General features: G+C 43.4%; 1 protein-coding gene across 2 annotated transcripts in view; it reads left to right on the top strand.

Annotated features, from left to right (window-relative positions):
- The first annotated feature begins 9,028 nt into the window (after positions 1-9,028).
- Positions 9,029-18,918, top strand: part of LOC115229569 — a 30,163-nt gene continuing 20,273 nt past the window's right edge. For both annotated transcript variants that reach the window (XM_036499249.1, XM_036499250.1), the window contains exons 1-2: positions 9,029-9,067; positions 15,115-15,156. In XM_036499249.1, the coding sequence (XP_036355142.1) occupies positions 9,044-9,067; positions 15,115-15,156 (66 nt within the window). In that variant the 5' untranslated portion in view covers positions 9,029-9,043. The remainder of the gene's footprint in view (positions 9,068-15,114; positions 15,157-18,918) is intronic.

Consider the following 18,918-nt stretch of genomic DNA (forward strand, 5'->3'; position numbering starts at 1 on the left):
GCGCTGGCCGCCTCTGACACAACACCGGATGTTACCTTCGTCTGTGGATACTGCTCACAGACCTGCCTTTCCCACATCTGACTTGTCAGTCATGAGCGTGCATGCACGCGACGTGGACAGGCTTCCTGATCTTCGTTCGCGAAGCCGAGCCATGATGATGATGATGATGATGATATATATATATATACATATATATATATATATATATATATATTATATATATACATATATATAATATATATATATATATATATATATATATATATATACATACATACACACATACATACATACGTACTTATATATATATATATATATATAGATAAACAGTATTTTTGAACATAACTACACCAACCATTTTTTAGACCTAACACACAGGAACAGGGACACACGATGGCAAAGGACAAACAAAAGAAACCTCAGGTAATTAAGATAATCAATCTCTCAAACAAAGAACTTACACCTAACGAAATAAGCATACTCTCCAAAAGACTTAAATTTACACCAACCCCACAACGTTCTAATTACTATGAAATGAAAGATGATTTTTCGGAATTTTGTAGGAAACTAAGACTTACCGAGGCATTTCATGGCAAACAAATAGATGATGAATCAATAGCTAGAAACAACAGCAATTACACCCCTACCAAGGGAAAGAATAAAGCCTTAGACCGCTATTGTGACTACATAACTAATTTCCCTTTTCAATTCACCAAGAAACAAAAACACAGCCAAAACTTTAACAAAAGAGAATGGAACGACCTCATCAAACTAAGAGAAGACAAAATAATAACAATTAAGGAGGCAGATAAGGGCAACGCGGTAGTATTAATGAATACAAACGATTATAAAAATTTAGTGCTATCCCTATTAAGAGATGAAACGTATTATGAAAGGGCCCAACAGTATAATCAGCCAAAAATAATGTATAACCTCAGGACATTAATCAACACATACCGAGAAGGACACATGGACAAGGAGTATGAATACATCACTAACTTCAAGTGCAAATCAAGTTTGTTCTACGGTATCCCTAAAGTCCACAAAAGCCAAATAATTAGTGAAACATGCAAAACATCTACCGATATACTCATCAAAATCCCTTCACCAAATGATCTTAAACTTAGACTGATAATAGCAAGCCCAGCATGTGAATCTCACCGCCTCAGCAATTTCTTAGACACACTTTTTAAACCTTTCCTAAAGCACATCAAAAGCTACGTAAGAGACGATATAGACATGCTTAACTACCTCCCTAAAACAGTCAATGAGAAAACCCTTCTAGTATCCTTCGACGTAATTAACCTTTATTCAAACATCCCTCACATCCTCGGAATAGAAGCGATCACTTTCTGGCTAAATAACTACTCCTTTGAACTCCCAACTCGCATAAATAAATAACTTATAATAGAAGGACTTAGATTTATTTTAGAAAACAATTACTTTATTTTTGACAATAATGTCTACAGACAAAGATCGGGAACAGCGATGGGCACGCGTACTGCACCTTCTTTTGCCAACCTAGTGATGGGATACCTCGAGAAAATACTCTACCAGATAACACTTGAGAAATATGGAGACACCTTCTCCACCTATATCCAGAACAACTGGAAAACATACCTCGACGACTGCTTTATCCTCTGGGATAAAAGTATAGAGAAACTTGAGGAATTTAAAATACTATTAAATGGAATAAATGATAATATACAATTCACGATGGATCATAACGAAGAATAATCACCATTTTCAGACATCCTCATTAAGAAAGCCGGCAACAAAATAGAGACAGATATCTATTATAAACCGACAGACACCAAACAGTACCTACCCATTGATTCATGCCACCCAAGACACACTAGAATAAATATCTCTTTTTGTTTAGCTAGAAGGATTTGCACCATAATATCAGACACAAACACCCGACACACACGTCTCCACACGTCTCCAGGAACTTAGAACTACACTCATAAATAGAAATTATCCACAGCCCCTAATAGACAGTGCAATCCAACAGGCACTTAAATTAAGTATAGAAGACCTGAGACAAACAAAACCAAAAAAGAAAGAAAAATTAAAAACCCTTCCCTGCATCTCTACACACAACCCACTTAACAATGAGACCTTCAGCACCATACTACAAAGCACAGCCCTACTAAAGGGAGACCCAAAGATGAATCGGATCCTCGAAACACACACCATCATTAAAAATAAACGGCAACCAAAATCCTTGAAAAGGATTTTAACCCAAGCTAAACTGCACTCAACATCAACCACAAAACCAGCAGTTAGAAAATGTGAAAGGCCCAACTGCGGAATCTGTGTCATCTTGGTAGAAGGTTCAGAATTTATACTAGAACAAGGCCATCAGTTCACCATTAGAACAAACATCACCTGTGCATCAGAAATCTTAATTTACGTCTTAACATGCGCAGGCTGCAATAGGCAGTATATAGGCTATACAAAAAATAGCTTACGTAAAAGGATGGCGGTGCATAAATCCCAAATTAGAAACTCTGAATACCGGAAAATACCGGTCAGCGGACACATAGATAGAAGTGCTACAAATGAAAATCCGAAATTTACAACTCACCCACTTTACAAATTCAGTGACAGCGTAACCTTCACCCAACGCCAAAATAAAGAACTCTATTTCATCAAAAAATTTAGACCAAGTTTGAACACCCTGGGCCAGGAATATTAAAACAAAACATTAGTCTTCCGAAAAGGAAAAATGAAATTCTACCACAACCACCACGACCACTACGACTGCTTCCACTAGCTGCACTACTACTACAACCACCGTGGTCACTACTATTGCTGCTACGGCCACAGTGTGAGAATTAAAATAGTAAAAAAAGGGTGGAGGTGGGGGAATTACAATTTCTCAGATCTTTAAACAGTCACTCCCGCTTGCAGTGGTATGTTTTAGGGAAAGATGAATTTATAAAAAAATTTTTTTGTGCGAGCAGATCTGATTTTTATTCGTTAAAAAATTGATTGCGTTTTTCTTCCGTGGTCAAGCTTGTCGTTCTGCTTGGTTGGTTTCCTTACAGGATACCGTTATGGGTCTTTTCCTTGTATTCGTTGAAGTTTGGTTTTGATTGGTATGGAATTATGTGACGTCAGTGAGCAGTGCCAGTGAACCGACCACTACTGCTACTGCTGCTGCCACAGCTTAACTGCTACAACCCCAACCACCACCAAGGTTACCAAAATTACGGCCAACAGTAACAGCCACAGGTTACTACTACTACGACCAACAATCACTACTGTTGCTACCATTGGAACACAAGGTAACAAAAAAGCGGTTCCTTTTGATACCAGCAAGAAACAATAATGGACTTCTTCACTACACTCAACAGTAATATAGCGATTATACCAACTAACGACAAAACACCACCACACGGATTCTATTGAGAACAGTAAGAAACGATTATGAACTTTTCTATTGCACTTTTTATAATATTTTTGATAAGGTTCGTTTTTTCAAGAACCGAAACATGTAAAATTCATAAGAAAATTAAAATTTATCTAATATAGTGGCGTTTTCAAACTTCTTTTTTACAAATATATATATATATATATATATATATATATATATATATGAGGTTTAACAAAATTCCTTTTTATTATTTTGAACACCCGGGCCAGTAATAAAAAGGAATTTTGTTAAATCTTCGTTCAGCTCCATTTCTTCCTACACTTAATATATAAAACTTCAAATTTCCGCACTAAGGCACGGATTTTATGCCCCATGGTCGTAACTACAACCGTGCTTTTTCTGTTGTGATTTTTGCTACCCAGGTATTGGTTATCATCATTTGAATTATCCGTAATAAGATAATTCATTTATCTACTCCAATATATATATATATATATATATATATATATATATATATATATATAAATATATGTATGTATACATGCATGTATATATGTATGTATGTATGTATGTATGTATGTATGTATGTATGTATGTATGTATGTATGTATGTATGTATGCATACATACATACAGCAAGAAACAATAATGGACTTCTTCACTACACTCAACAGTAATATAGCGATTATACCAACTAACGACAAAACACCACCACATGGATTCTATTGAGAATGGTAAGAAACGATTATGAACTTTTCTATTGCACTTTTTATAATATATTTGATAAGTTTCGTTTTTTCAAGAACATGGATTCTATTGAGACCAGTAAGAAACGATTATGAACTTTTCCATTGTACTTTTTATAATATTTTTGATAAGGTTCGTTTTTTCAAGAACATGGATTCTATTGAGACCAGTAAGAAACGATTATGAACTTTTCCATATAGTGGCGTTTTCAAACTTCTTTTTTACAAATATATATATATATATATGTATGTATGTATGTATGTATGTATGTATGTATGTATGTATGTATGTATTTATGTATGTATTTATGTATGTATGTATGTATGTATGTATGTATGTATGTATATGATGGGCTTGGAGGTGGTAGTGAAGCTGGCTGCTGCAATTTTCTGGTTTGCTGGTATGCCGAGAGAGATCCAGCTCTGTTTCGCATATTTTCTAAGTACAGCTACCGTTGCTCTTGACTTATGTGTTCTCGATTCTGTTGATCTCTGTCTCTCTAATTTTGAAAATACACTTCTCTTTGGTCCTGGCGTATTTGTCCTATCCTTTGCTGATTTCTTTCCCTCCTATACCGTCGGATACGCTCCCTTTCCTCTTGGCTTATTTCCTTTCTTCTCTGTCTCATTCACACGCAATTTTGATACCTTCTTTCCACCCGCTATTCCTCGCTCAACCGTTCTCTCTTTCTACGCCGACGCTCTCGTGTTCGCCTACATTCCATTATCCATATTTTAAAACTTGTTAATAAAACAACATATCTCCAAAATGATTCGGAGTGTTTCAATAGAGAAACATATACGAATGTATTAAACAGTTTTTGTTTAAAAGGTGGAAATATTTCTGAAATACTCACTTAATATGCAAGTACACAATATATAGGATACGGTAATAAATTATATTGTAGGAGAGTAAAAAGTAAAGGGTAAAATAGAATTAATATTTTTGATCTTGTTCGGCTCTATGAATTCAATTCTTTTTTAAATGCTTTCGTCAATTGCTTGATACAAGAAAAAAGAAATAAGAAAAATCTTGACTAAAACACAGAAATTCGAACTCAACAAAAAATACAGAAAGAAAAAGTTGCGTTTATTTCCACCACGTGACACTTATTATCGCACGCACGCACGCACGCACACACACACACACACACACACACACACACACACACACACACACACACACGCATACATATGTGAATGAATGTGTGTGTCTATATGCGTGTATGTATGTTTGTGTATTTTAGTTATTTACTTAGACACATCAACAAATTAGCCAATTGAACAACTCTGTGTTGTTGTTCAATTTGCTAGAAATAACAGCCAAACCTCTCTCATACTTTACTTTTGTTAGTATTAAAGAAAAGGGAAAAATAGAATTGGTATTTTTGATTTTGTTATACCCTATGAATTTAATAGTTTTAATGTTTTTATCCATTACTTGATACAAGGAAAAAGAAATTGGAAAAATTCTGACCAAAACATAGAAATTGTAACTTAACAAAAATATAGAAAGAGAGAAGAAAATGTATTCGAAAGCAAAAAGATGTTTTTTAGCTGAGATGTAACTTTATAATTTAAATCAAATTCAAAGTTTTAATTTCGGAACATTAGATTTTACATGTTATCTGGTGTATGGCCGAATTCAAAAGGGTAGAAGGCTTAAAACAACTATGTGTGTATTTGGGCCTTTAATAGCCAGGGGTCAATTTCAGTTCAATCGTAGAAAGGAATTCAAATACCTATGAACCACTTCCTCTCACTCTCTCTATCTTTCTTTCTCACTTCCTCTCTCTCCCTTGCTCGACAGGCGTCAAATTTAAGATACTTAAAATAATAGTGGCTGAGAATATATGTATCGCTGATCATGAGCAGAAGTGGGGGAGCATCATAGACATGTGCCGAGAGGAATACTTTGGGATTTGGATAATTCACCTTTGGGAAACATGGGTGTTTCGTTCAACATCCTTAAACAACTCTTATTCAGGGACATTTTGAGTGGGATGTGCTACTCGGCCTGAAGAAAATTGTAACTGGGCTCCACCTGCAAGGTCATGCGCCATTCAACTTGATAGGAAATCATAATGTCGTGCACATACGGTTGTGATGCATGTGCCTGGTGTACCCTTATTAGACGAGTATCAATGATGAGTATACTGAGTTTCGTATATCTTACCCCAGGGTCACCGCGATGGCATGCACTGCTCTCTCACTCATTGACAATGATAATAATCCTTTCTATTATAGGAATAAGGCCTGAAATTTGGAGGAGGGTGATAGTCAATTATATCGAACCAGTACACAAATGGTACTTAATTAATCGACCCCGAAGGGATGAAAGGCAAAGTCGACCCCGGTGGAATTTGAACTCGGAACGTCGCGACGGGTGAAATACCTATTTCTTTACTACCCACAAGGGGCTAAACACAGAGGAGACAAACAAAGACAGACAAACAGATTAAGTCGATTATATCGACTCCAATGCGTAACTGGTACTTATTTTATCGACTCCGAAATGATGAAAGGCAAAGTCGACCTCGGCGGAATTTGAACTCAGAACGTAACGGCAGAAGAAATACCTGTTTCTTTATTACCCACAAGGGGCTAAACATAGAGGGGACAAACAAGAACAGGCAAACGGATTAAGTCGATTACATCGACCCCAGTGCGTAACTGGTACTTATTTTATCGACTGTGCATTTCGCCCGGCGTGCTAACGTTTCTGCCAGCTCGCCGCCTTAATAATAATGATAATAATAAATAACAGACACTGGATTTCATAGCTTTTGATCTTAACTGATTGGAAGTGTTATCATGTACATTGTTTTGTATAAAAGATGGGCTACAGCAAATATTCTGCTCAGTACCACAGATCTGTTTGTCAGTTGTTTGATCTCAAACAGTTAAACATGTCCCTTAGTGGTTAACGATATGTGCATCTCTGATCACGAGCAGAAGTAGTGGGGGAGCATAGTAGTTGAGAGGAAGTATTTGGAGTTTGAATAATTCACCTCTGGGAACATGGGTTCAACAGACATAAACGATAGTTATTCAGGGACCTTTTGAGTAGGATGTGCCACTTAAATTGAAAAAAGTTCTAAAAGGAACCCACGTGCAGTGTCATGCTGTGTTTATTTTGAGATGTGACCACCATGTGATACACGCATGGTTGCGATGCTTTTGCCTAGTGTACCGTTATCAGACGGATTGTCATGATGGGTATATTGAGCTTCGTATATTTGTACCCCAGTGATGGCATGAACTGCTCTCTCGCTCAGTAATAATAATAACATTAATAATAAAAATAGTAATAACAATAATAATAAAAATAATAATGATAATAATAATAATAATAATAATAATAATAATAATAATAATAATAATAATAATAATAATAATAATAAAAATAATAACAATAACAACAACAACTTTCAAAATACAAAGACCTGGAAATAGAGGTAACCAGAATGTGGAATCTAAAAGCAGAAACAATTCCTATCATAGTAGGTGCATTAGGCATGATAAAAAAAATATTCAGACAAATACATAACAAAAACACCAGGAATTACAAACACATATAACCATAGAAAAAATTGCACTACTAGGCACTGCACATATCCTACGCAGAACACTTTCCATACAATAACCATCAGAGCATCACAACAAATCACAGCCCATACCCAAGGCACACAGAGCTGCGCTCGGTAGTGGAGTAAAGGCACGCTATAAAACTAAAACTACTGAACGACAATTATAATAACAACAACAACAACAACAAAAACTACAACAACAACGACAACAACAAGGACAATTATAATAATAATTTCTTCTATAGGCAAAAGGCCTGAAATTTAAGAGGTGGGGTCTATTACATCGACCCATGTACGCAATGGACACTGATATCCTCAGCCGAAAGGATGAAATGCGAAGTAGACCTCAGTGGAATTTGAATTCAGAACGTAAAAGCGGGAGAAGTACTGCAAAGAATTTTACCCAGTGTGCTAATGTTTTTGTTGCAGTCTCAAGTGCTCAATTGCCATATATATCATTTATTTTAATTTAATCCCCATCTCAGATCCTAGTGTCATAAAGCTGGCATGAAATAAAATTTAACATAATGAGCTGCAGGGTGTTACATATGTAGTTACTTCAATCATTATCTTACGGGTTGTGAAAATGAACCAGACTGCCTACCTGCCTCTTTTCTCTTTCCTATCCCCAACATGTTCACTAACTGCTCTGTAAGCTATAAATCTTTTGAACGCCTTACGCACTAGCTAACCATTTAATGTCTTTCTAGCTTTGCTATGTTCTCTCATTCAAAGCTAGCCTCAGCTGGAATCAGCTTCGGCTGGCCCACTGTGGTGAAATGTTGTTCATATATTGTTTGAAATGTTATGCATCACCTAATGAAAGCGTTTCTTTTTGTTATGATACAATGTACTTATTAATCCATTAAAGATATCCGCAGGAAATAGCTGTAATGAAGTGACGCGTATCCATCGTTTTGTTAATTTTTTGTTCATAATGCACCTCATTGGTATTCCGACCCGTCTGGAGTATACCAAATACTGTACGACCAATATAATGTAGAGTTTTTGGTTTGGCCATTAGGCAATTAAAATACTCATGAGGTTTAAATTCTCTATATATATAACCTGAATATTTCTGGATGTACTTCTGTACCTATGATATTTATTCGACTTAAGGGGCTGTTTCCAAATTAATTCGACCCTACCTGATAACTATAATTTAAGTTCCAGATTCTTTTCAATCTTTAATATCGTATATATATATATATGTATATATTTATGTGTCTGTGTTTTTGTGTCTCCTACAGAAAATTGCAGGAAGTGAACAATGGCCACTGGTAGGTGAAAATACTTTCTTTGACCGCGTGGTTGGACAGGAAATAGATGGTGACAGTGCATCTGTGTAGGGTAGGGAATCATTGTGGCTTGTGAGCATATGAGCTTGTGTGCACGTGTGCGCGTGTATTTGTGAGTGTGTGGCTGGGTGTATATTTATAAGTAGGTTTCTGTGCGTGTGATGGCTACTCAACCTGAATAAAATTCTAACTGGGCTTCACTTGCATGGTCATGCGCTGTTTAACTTGACATGAGATCATCATGTCGCGCACATGTAGCTGTGATACATGTGCTTGGAGTATCCTCATTGGACGGGTAGTCATGATGGGTGTACTGGGTCCGTATATTTGTACCCCAGTGTCATTTTGATGACACACTCTGCTCTGCTCTCTCACTCATAATAATAATAATAATAATAATAATGATAATAATAATTGTGTTGTGAACGATGAAAGAGGACAACAGAAAAAAGGGAGAATGGAAATACAATCGGGCCTTACCTCGTCGAAGATTATTTCGGATCCCTCTCAGCCAACTCGATACGTCTCGTACCTTCGTTGTCTCTACAGCAACTCGTCGATCCCACACGTGCGTCCTCCCTGCTGCTTCCGCTTCCTGCCGCGCATGCGCTCTGCAAGCCTTACTTCCGCCCTCCCCTATCTGTCATCCTCTCACGAACACCACACGCCCCCCTGATCTACAGATCACTGAACCGGCTTTCTCACTCGCTCCCGCACCTGAAACTGGTTTCATAATCAGCCAACCAGGGAGGAGGGTGCCGTACCCTCTGTGGTCGCTGTGCGACCCTAGGACTTGTTCCTGGTGTGTTGCTGATGGCCTCGTCATCCTGTTTGTTGTTTTCGTCTTGCCCACTGCTGCTGGTCCCATCCTCTGGGGCATGGACAATCCTCCGTATATCCAAAACGTGGCGTGGCATACCATCGACCGAGGTGTTATGTTTTTGAATTTACAGAGGTTATTGTCCCCTTTCCCCATTGCGATGTACACCGCGCGTTTGGGGGTTTTACCCAGACTTCCTCCCCGACCTGCACGAAAGCGTGCTCTTCCTCTGCCCCGGGTCGCATTGATGTAGTACACGGATGCCTCCACTCGTACCTGAATATTGCCCTGTGTGGCACCGACTCCTCAGCCTGTCCTCATCTGGGCGACATATTGTACCAAAATACGGCCTCAACTGGTGGAATGTGACCCCTCTCTGACATGGCCTTGATGGTACGACGATGCCTTTCCACCACCCCATTTCCACTTGGCCGGTATGCCGCCCTGAAGAAGCGGTTGACCTTCCACTCATCAAGCATTTCTCTCAGCACATCCGAGCGAAATGCAGTGCCGTTGTCCAGAAGCAGTTCATCTACGGGGCCTCGTTCCAGGAATATCTCATTCAACACTTTCACAATTTCTTCTGCGGTCCCCGACTTCATCTCCCTCCATATGGCCAACCGCCCCGGTCCGCAGTCAACCATTGAGAGGTATGTCCCCTGCCGGTAGTGTGTTATGTCCACCGCCAGTCGTTTCCAGTCCTGATCCACTGGAATACTTCCCGCCTCATGCACAACCGGAGCAGGGTCGATGGACTGGCACCTGTCAGAACTGCTAACCACTCTTTGCACGCTCTGTCTTGTTACGTCGGAGTCAACTTTTCTGGCTAGGAACAATGTCCTGTCCACACCCATGTGATGCATGGTGTGCAGTCTCCGCAATTCCGAGTCGCTCAGACGGCATACTGCAGCTACAGCCTGCTTCGCATCCTCTGGCACCTGCAACCAGGCTCGCTTTACCCTGGTCAGGACGTCTGCCCTGTTCTTCTCGGAAGGCACAAAGATCACGCTCAGCTTCAGATTGAACTCAGTAGTTAGTTCACGCAGTATTCCTAATCGACGCTTTACCAGCATCTCTGCAGCCCCTTTGGTCCGCACCCTCCGCTCATCGGTGATGACTGCTGTCGCCCAACCAAGTACTGTGGCCGAATCAGTCCTGATTTCTATGGTGTGCAACCCCCACTTCAAGGCTAGGTTCACCCCCTTCAACACGGCATCCAACTCCGCCACGTTGATATGATTGCAGTCATCCGTCTTCCTGAGCCAGGCTGCATCTTCCACCGTGACACCTCCCACTTCTAAGACAACCCCTATTGCGATGCTACTGGCATCACAACATACGATCCCGCTCTTTGATTTGGGAACATACCAGCTGCCCCTCACTGGGTCCTCTGCTCCTACTCTGACCAAGACTTCCTGCATCATGTCGATTGTCCTCTCCCCCACTCTGTCATTCCACTTCACTCCTTCGGCTCGTCTCTTGGTGAAGCTACATGCTGTCCGGAGCCAACCTGCAATCGGGTAGTGTCCCACCAGCTTCCCACACACAGAGAACAGTTCCCGTCTACTCATGCTGGCGCCCAGTTCAGGGACGTCATTCCCTCGCCGGAACCACAACGCGCCGGCCTTGTCTTTCCATAGCTTGAGGCCCAGTGCAGCACCTCCCTCCATTGCCTCTGGCGGCTTGGCGATCAGTCCAAAACTCTTCAGATGGCCTATGACCTCCGTTGCTGGTATCACGGTTTCATCCACCAGAATGTCATCGATGTATGAATTGGTGGCCCTTTTTACTCTGTCCATCTTCCCCAGGATGGCCTTGAGAATTGTTGCCATAATCTTTGGCGCTGAATTCAGCCCGAATCCCAACCTGGTCAGACAGTACGTCCGGCCCCTATACCTGACGAGCTGGTACTTCCATAATTTCTCAGCCACATGCACCTGTAGGTATGCCGACTTCAAATCAACAATCATGGAGGCCCCCGTCGTCTGCCTCCACTCTCGCAAGGTGTCTCCGCAGACATCCGTGGCCTCGCCGCCTGTATGACACGACACGTGGTCATTCAGCTCTCGGAAGTCAAGCACTGGCCTGACCTTATGCTTTGTGGGCTGTATCACCGCCATGAGTGGCAGGACTCTGCTGTCTTCTTTTTCCCAAGGGATCAATATGCCCTCCTTAATCCACCGCTCCACCTCCCCCTCGAACTCACTTCTGGCATCTCCTTTTAGAGTATGCTGATAGCAGCCCACTTTATTCTTTAACATCGGGGGCTCTCCCTTCCAGTGCCACTCCACTGTCCACCTCTTGCCATCAAAGACAGCCCGAAAATCCTGGTCTTCAATGGTGTGTGCCACATCCTTTTCCTCACGGTTGTCGCCGGTGCACGGTCTCGCCCTACACGGTTTCCCCGCTAACCCAAAGGTTACACCAGCCTCGTTAACGGTGACACCCCCCAAGCGGGTGATTGCATCCATCCCCATCACCACGTCAATCTCGTCCACCAAGTGACCAACCACAATCTCTCGCAACGTCAGCTGTAGTCCCTGCACTAGAATCTGCGCATCCGTAACCCCTTCGCAGTGTACTTCTCTTCCGTCGACAGCCCTAACACTGCTTCCTCCACTCCATGTCTCTTCCACTTCTGTAGTCATCAGGGTCGTTGTACAGCCCGTGTCCACCAGGGCTCGTGACATCTTCCCCTTCACTAGAATGTCGACCACAGGTAGCGATGATAAACGCGCCACTACTGATCTAAAGGGACAACTACCAGCGCAGTAGTCTCCCGCAGTCCGTTTCCCCGCAGACACTCGCTGGCTACCTGCCCCGGCTCTCGACACCGGTAGCAAATCAGCTCAGGCTTGGGCGACACGCAGTCACGCACCATGTGTGGACCTTGGCACCGGAAACACTGTCCTTTGAACGGTCGCACACGTTCTTTCTTCAGCCCCTCTCCGCTGCTCCTAGCTGGGCCACTTTTCGACGTTGCAGTCGCTGCTACCGACGTCATCATGCTGCACGAAACTAGTACACGTGCCCGAGATATGATGTCAGCCATCGGCATCGAATGCACGTTCTGGAGCTTCTGTAGCTCGACCGACATGATGTCGGGAAAACCGGTCACGAACGCCAACCTAACCGTCCGTTCCAGCGACTCTCCCTCGTAACCCGCCAATTTAGCCAGTCTTCTAAGCTCATTGGTAAACACGTCCACCTGTTGCCCAGTCCATCTCATTCTACCCAGGCGAGCGCATGCCTCGAACATTCCCTCCGCTAAGGCCTCCATCAGTCGGATTTCTACTTTCACCGCGCTAAGTTGGTCCGTCTCCTCCATCTCTAAATATAACGCCAACGCCGGGCCATCCAAGTACAGCAGCATGAAGCTCGCCAGGTCACCTATACCATGGAGCTTCGCCACCAACTTCACTCTCTTCAACCAAGTGACCACATCTGTGTCGCCGCAAAACGGTGTAATAAGTTCGTGCGAAACCCGAGCACTCTGCATCATTTTTTTATTTATAAAACCGAGTGTTTATATGCCGAAATAGCTTGTGGTGTGAACGATGAAAGAGGACAACAGAAATAAGGGAGAATGGAAATACAATCGGGCCTACCTCGACGAAGATTAGTTCGGATCCCTCTCAGCCAACTCGATACGTCTCGTGCCTTCGTCGTCTCTACAGCAACTCATCGATCCCACACGTGCGTCCTCCCTGCCGCTTCCGCTTCCTGCCGCGCATGCGCCCAGAAGCCCTACTTCCGCCCTCCCCTTCTGTCATCCTCTCAACAACACCACAATAATAATGATAATAATAATATAATAATAATAATAATAATAAGAAGAAGAAGAAGAAGAAGAAGAAGAAGAAGAAGAAGAAAGAGAAAAAGATGGTATTGGCACACATCAGAAAAGGTCACAGAAAACGAGAAAGACCATACTCTGGGATATTCCGATACACACAGAGGAGAAATTAAGGCCAACAGACCAGATATAGTTGTCAGAGATCATGAAGAAAAAAATGCTTTCTAATTGATGTATCAATACCGGCAGGTGACAACGTGTCTCTAAAAGAAATAGAGAAACTTTCAAAATACAAAGACCTGGAAATAGAGGTAACCAGAATGTGGAATCTAAAAGCAGAAACAATTCCTATCATAGTAGGTGCATTAGGCATGATAAAAAAAAATTCAGACAAATACATAACAAAAACTACAGGACTTACAAACACATATGACATAGAGAAAATTGCACTACTAGGCACTGCATATATATATATATATGTATAGGCAAAAGGCCTGAAATTTAAGAAAATTACATCGACCCCTGTACGCAATTGACACTGATTTCCTCAGCCGAAAGGATGAAATGCGAAGTAGACCTCAGTGGAATTTCAATTCAGAACGTAAAAGCGGGAGAAATACTGCAAAGAATTTTACCCAGTGTGCTAATGTTTTTGTTGCAGTCTCAAATGCTCAATTCCCATATATATCATTTATTTTAATTTAATCCCCATCTCAGATCCTAGTGTCATAAATCTGGCATGAAATAAAATTTAACATAATGAACTGCAGGGAGTTACATATGTAGTTAATTCAATCATTATCTTACGGGTTGTGAAAATGAACCAGACTGCCTACCTGCCTCTTTTCTCTTTCCTATCCCCAACATGTTCACTAACTGCCCTGTAAGCTATAAATCTTTTGAACGCCTTACGCACTAGCTAACCATATAATGTCTTTCTAGCTTTGCTATGTTCTCTCATTCAAAGCTAGCCTCAGCTGGAATCAGCTTCGGCTGGCCCACTGTGGTGAAATGTTGTTCATATATTGTTTGAAATGTTATGCATCACCTAATGAAAGCGTTTCTTTTTGTTATGATACAATGTACTTATTAATCCATTAAAGATATCCGCAGGAAACAGCTGTAATGAAGTGGCGCGTATCCATCGTTTTGTTAATTTTTTGTTCATAATGCACCTCATTGGAATTCCGACCCGTCTGGAGTATACCAAATACTGTACGACCAATATAATGTAGAGTATTTGGTTTGGCCATTAGGCTATTAGAATACTCATGAGGTTTAAATTCTCTCTATATATAACCTGAATATTTCTGGATGTACTTCTGTACCCATGATATTTATTCGACTTAAGTGGCTGCTTACAAATCAATTCGACCCAACCTGATATCTATAATTTAAGTACCCGATTCTTTCCAATCTTTAATATCGTATATATATATATATATGTATTTATTTATGTGTCTGTGTTTTTGTGTCTCCTCAGGCTGATGTACAGAAAATTGCAGGAAGTACAGTATTACCAGTGGTAGGTGAAAAGAATTTCTTTGACCGCGTGGTTGGACAGGAAATAGATGGCGACAGTGCATCTGTATTGGGTAGGGAATCATTGGGGCTTGTGAGCATATGAGCTTGTGTGCACGTATGCCCGTGCACATGTGAGTGTGTGGGTGGGTGTATATTTATAAGTAGGTTTTTGTGCTTGTGATGGCTACTCAACCTGAATAAAATTCTAACTGGGCTTCACTTGCATGGTCATGCGCTGTTTAACTTGACATGAAATCATCATGTCGCACACATGTAGCTGTGATACATGTGCTTGGAGTATCCTCATTGGACGGGTAGTCATGATGGGTGTACTGGGCCGTATATTTGTACCCCAGTCTCACTTTGATGACACACTCTGCTCTCTCACTCAATAATAAAAATAATAATAATAATAATAATGATAATAATAATGTGTTGTGAACGATGAAAGAGGACAACAGAAAAAAGGGAGAATGGAAATACAATCGGGCCTTACCTCGTCGAAGATTATTTCGGATCCCTCTCAGCCAACTCGATACGTCTCGTACCTTCGTTGTCTCTACAGCAACTCGTCGATCCCACACGTGCGTCCTCCCTGCTGCTTCCGCTTCCTGCCGCGCATGCGCTCTGCAAGCCTTACTTCCGCCCTCCCCTATCTGTCATCCTCTCACGAACACCACACGCCCCCCTGATCTACAGATCACTGAACCGGCTTTCTCACTCGCTCCCGCACCTGAAACTGGTTTCATAATCAGCCAACCAGGGAGGAGGGTGCCGTACCCTCTGTGGTCGCTGTGCGACCCTAGGACTTGTTCCTGTGTGTTGCTGATGGCCTCGTCATCCTGTTTGTTGTTTTCGTCTTGCCCACTGCTGCTGGTCCCATCCTCTGGGGCATGGACAATCCTCCGTATATCCAAAACGTGGCGTGGCATACCATCGACCGAGGTGTTATGTTTTTGAATTTACAGAGGTTATTGTCCCCTTTCCCCATTGCGATGTACACCGCGCGTTTGGGGGTTTTACCCAGACTTCCTCCCCGACCTGCACGAAAGCGTGCTCTTCCTCTGCCCCGGGTCGCATTGATGTAGTACACGGATGCCTCCACTCGTACCTGAATATTGCCCTGTGTGGCACCGACTCCTCAGCCTGTCCTCATCTGGGCGACATATTGTACCAAAATACGGCCTCAACTGGTGGAATGTGACCCCTCTCTGACATGGCCTTGATGGTACGACGATGCCTTTCCACCACCCCATTTCCACTTGGCCGGTATGCCGCCCTGAAGAAGCGGTTGACCTTCCACTCATCAAGCATTTCTCTCAGCACATCCGAGCGAAATGCAGTGCCGTTGTCCAGAAGCAGTTCATCTACGGGGCCTCGTTCCAGGAATATCTCATTCAACACTTTCACAATTTCTTCTGCGGTCCCCGACTTCATCTCCCTCCATATGGCCAACCGCCCCGGTCCGCAGTCAACCATTGAGAGGTATGTCCCCTGCCGGTAGTGTGTTATGTCCACCGCCAGTCGTTTCCAGTCCTGATCCACTGGAATACATCCCGCCTCATGCACAACCGGAGCAGGGTCGATGGACTGGCACCTGTCAGAACTGCTAACCACTCTTTGCACGCTCTGTCTTGTTACGTCGGAGTCAACTTTTCTGGCTAGGAACAATGTCCTGTCCACACCCATGTGATGCATGGTGTGCAGTCTCCGCAATTCCGAGTCGCTCAGACGGCATACTGCAGCTACAGCCTGCTTCGCATCCTCTGGCACCTGCAACCAGGCTCGCTTTACCCTGGTCAGGACGTCTGCCCTGTTCTTCTCGGAAAGCACAAAGATCACGCTCAGCTTCAGATTGAACTCAGTAGTTAGTTCACGCAGTATTCCTAATCGACGCTTTACCAGCATCTCTGCAGCCCCTTTGGTCCGCACCCTCCGCTCATCGGTGATGACTGCTGTCGCCCAACCAAGTACTGTGGCCGAATCAGTCCTGATTTCTATGGTGTGCAACCCCCACTTCAAGGCTAGGTTCACCCCCTTCAACACGGCATCCAACTCCGCCACGTTGATATGATTGCAGTCATCCGTCTTCCTGAGCCAGGCTGCATCTTCCACCGTGACACCTCCCACTTCTAAGACAACCCCTATTGCGATGCTACTGGCGTCACAACATACGATCCCGCTCTTTGATTTGGGAACATACCAGCTGCCCATCACTGGGTCCTCTGCTCCTACTCTGACCAAGACTTCCTGCATCATGTCGATTGTCCTCTCCCCCACTCTGTCATTCCACTTCACTCCTTCGGCTCGTCTCTTGGTGAAGCTACATGCTGTCCGGAGCCAACCTGCAATCGGGTAGTGTCCCACCAGCTTCCCACACACAGAGAACAGTTCCCGTCTACTCATGCTGGCGCCCAGTTCAGGGACGTCATTCCCTCGCCGGAACCACAACGCGCCGGCCTTGTCTTTCCATAGCTTGAGGCCCAGTGCAGCACCTCCCTCCATTGCCTCTGGCGGCTTGGCGATCAGTCCAAAACTCTTCAGATGGCCTATGACCTCCGTTGCTGGTATCACGGTTTCATCCACCAGAATGTCATCGATGTATGAATTGGTGGCCCTTTTTACTCTGTCCATCTTCCCCAGGATGGCCTTGAGAATTGTTGCCATAATCTTTGGCGCTGAATTCAGCCCGAATCCCAACCTGGTCAGACAGTACGTCCGGCCCCTATACCTGACGAGCTGGTACTTCCATAATTTCTCAGCCACATGCACCTGTAGGTATGCCGACTTCAAATCAACAATCATGGAGGCCCCCGTCGTCTGCCTCCACTCTCGCAAGGTGTCTCCGCAGACATCCGTGGCCTCGCCGCCTGTATGACACGACACGTGGTCATTCAGCTCTCGGAAGTCAAGCACTGGCCTGACCTTATGCTTTGTGGGCTGTATCACCGCCATGAGTGGCAGGACTCTGCTGTCTTCTTTTTCCCAAGGGATCAATATGCCCTCCTTAATCCACCGCTCCACCTCCCCCTCGAACTCACTTCTGGCATCTCCTTTTAGAGTATGCTGATAGCAGCCCACTTTATTCTTTAACATCGGGGGCTCTCCCTTCCAGTGCCACTCCACTGTCCACCTCTTGCCATCAAAGACAGCCCGAAAATCCTGGTCTTCAATGGTGTGTGCCACATCCTTTTCCTCACGGTTGTCGCCGGTGCACGGTCTCGCCCTACACGGTTTCCCCGCTAACCCAAAGGTTACACCAGCCTCGTTAACGGTGACACCCCCCAAGCGGGTGATTGCATCCATCCCCATCACCACGTCAATCTCGTCCACCAAGTGACCAACCACAATCTCTCGCAACGTCAGCTGTAGTCCCTGCACTAGAATCTGCGCATCCGTAACCCCTTCGCAGTGTACTTCTCTTCCGTCGACAGCCCTAACACTGCTTCCTCCACTCCATGTCTCCCACTTCTGTAGTCATCAGGGTCGTTGTACAGCCCGTGTCCACCAGGGCTCGTGACATCTTCCCCTTCACTAGAATGTCGACCACAGGTAGCGATGATAAACGCGCCGCTACTGATCTAAAGGGACAACTACCAGCGCAGTAGTCTCCCGCAGTCCGTTTCCCCGCAGACACTCGCTGGCTACCTGCCCCGGCTCTCGACACCGGTAGCAAATCAGCTCAGGCTTGGGCGACACGCAGTCACGCACCATGTGTGGACCTTGGCACCGGAAACACTGTCCTTTGAACGGTCGCACACGT

This window comes from Octopus sinensis, unplaced genomic scaffold, assembly GCF_006345805.1.
Source record: "Octopus sinensis unplaced genomic scaffold, ASM634580v1 Contig13084, whole genome shotgun sequence".
Lineage (NCBI taxonomy): Eukaryota > Metazoa > Mollusca > Cephalopoda > Octopoda > Octopodidae > Octopus > Octopus sinensis.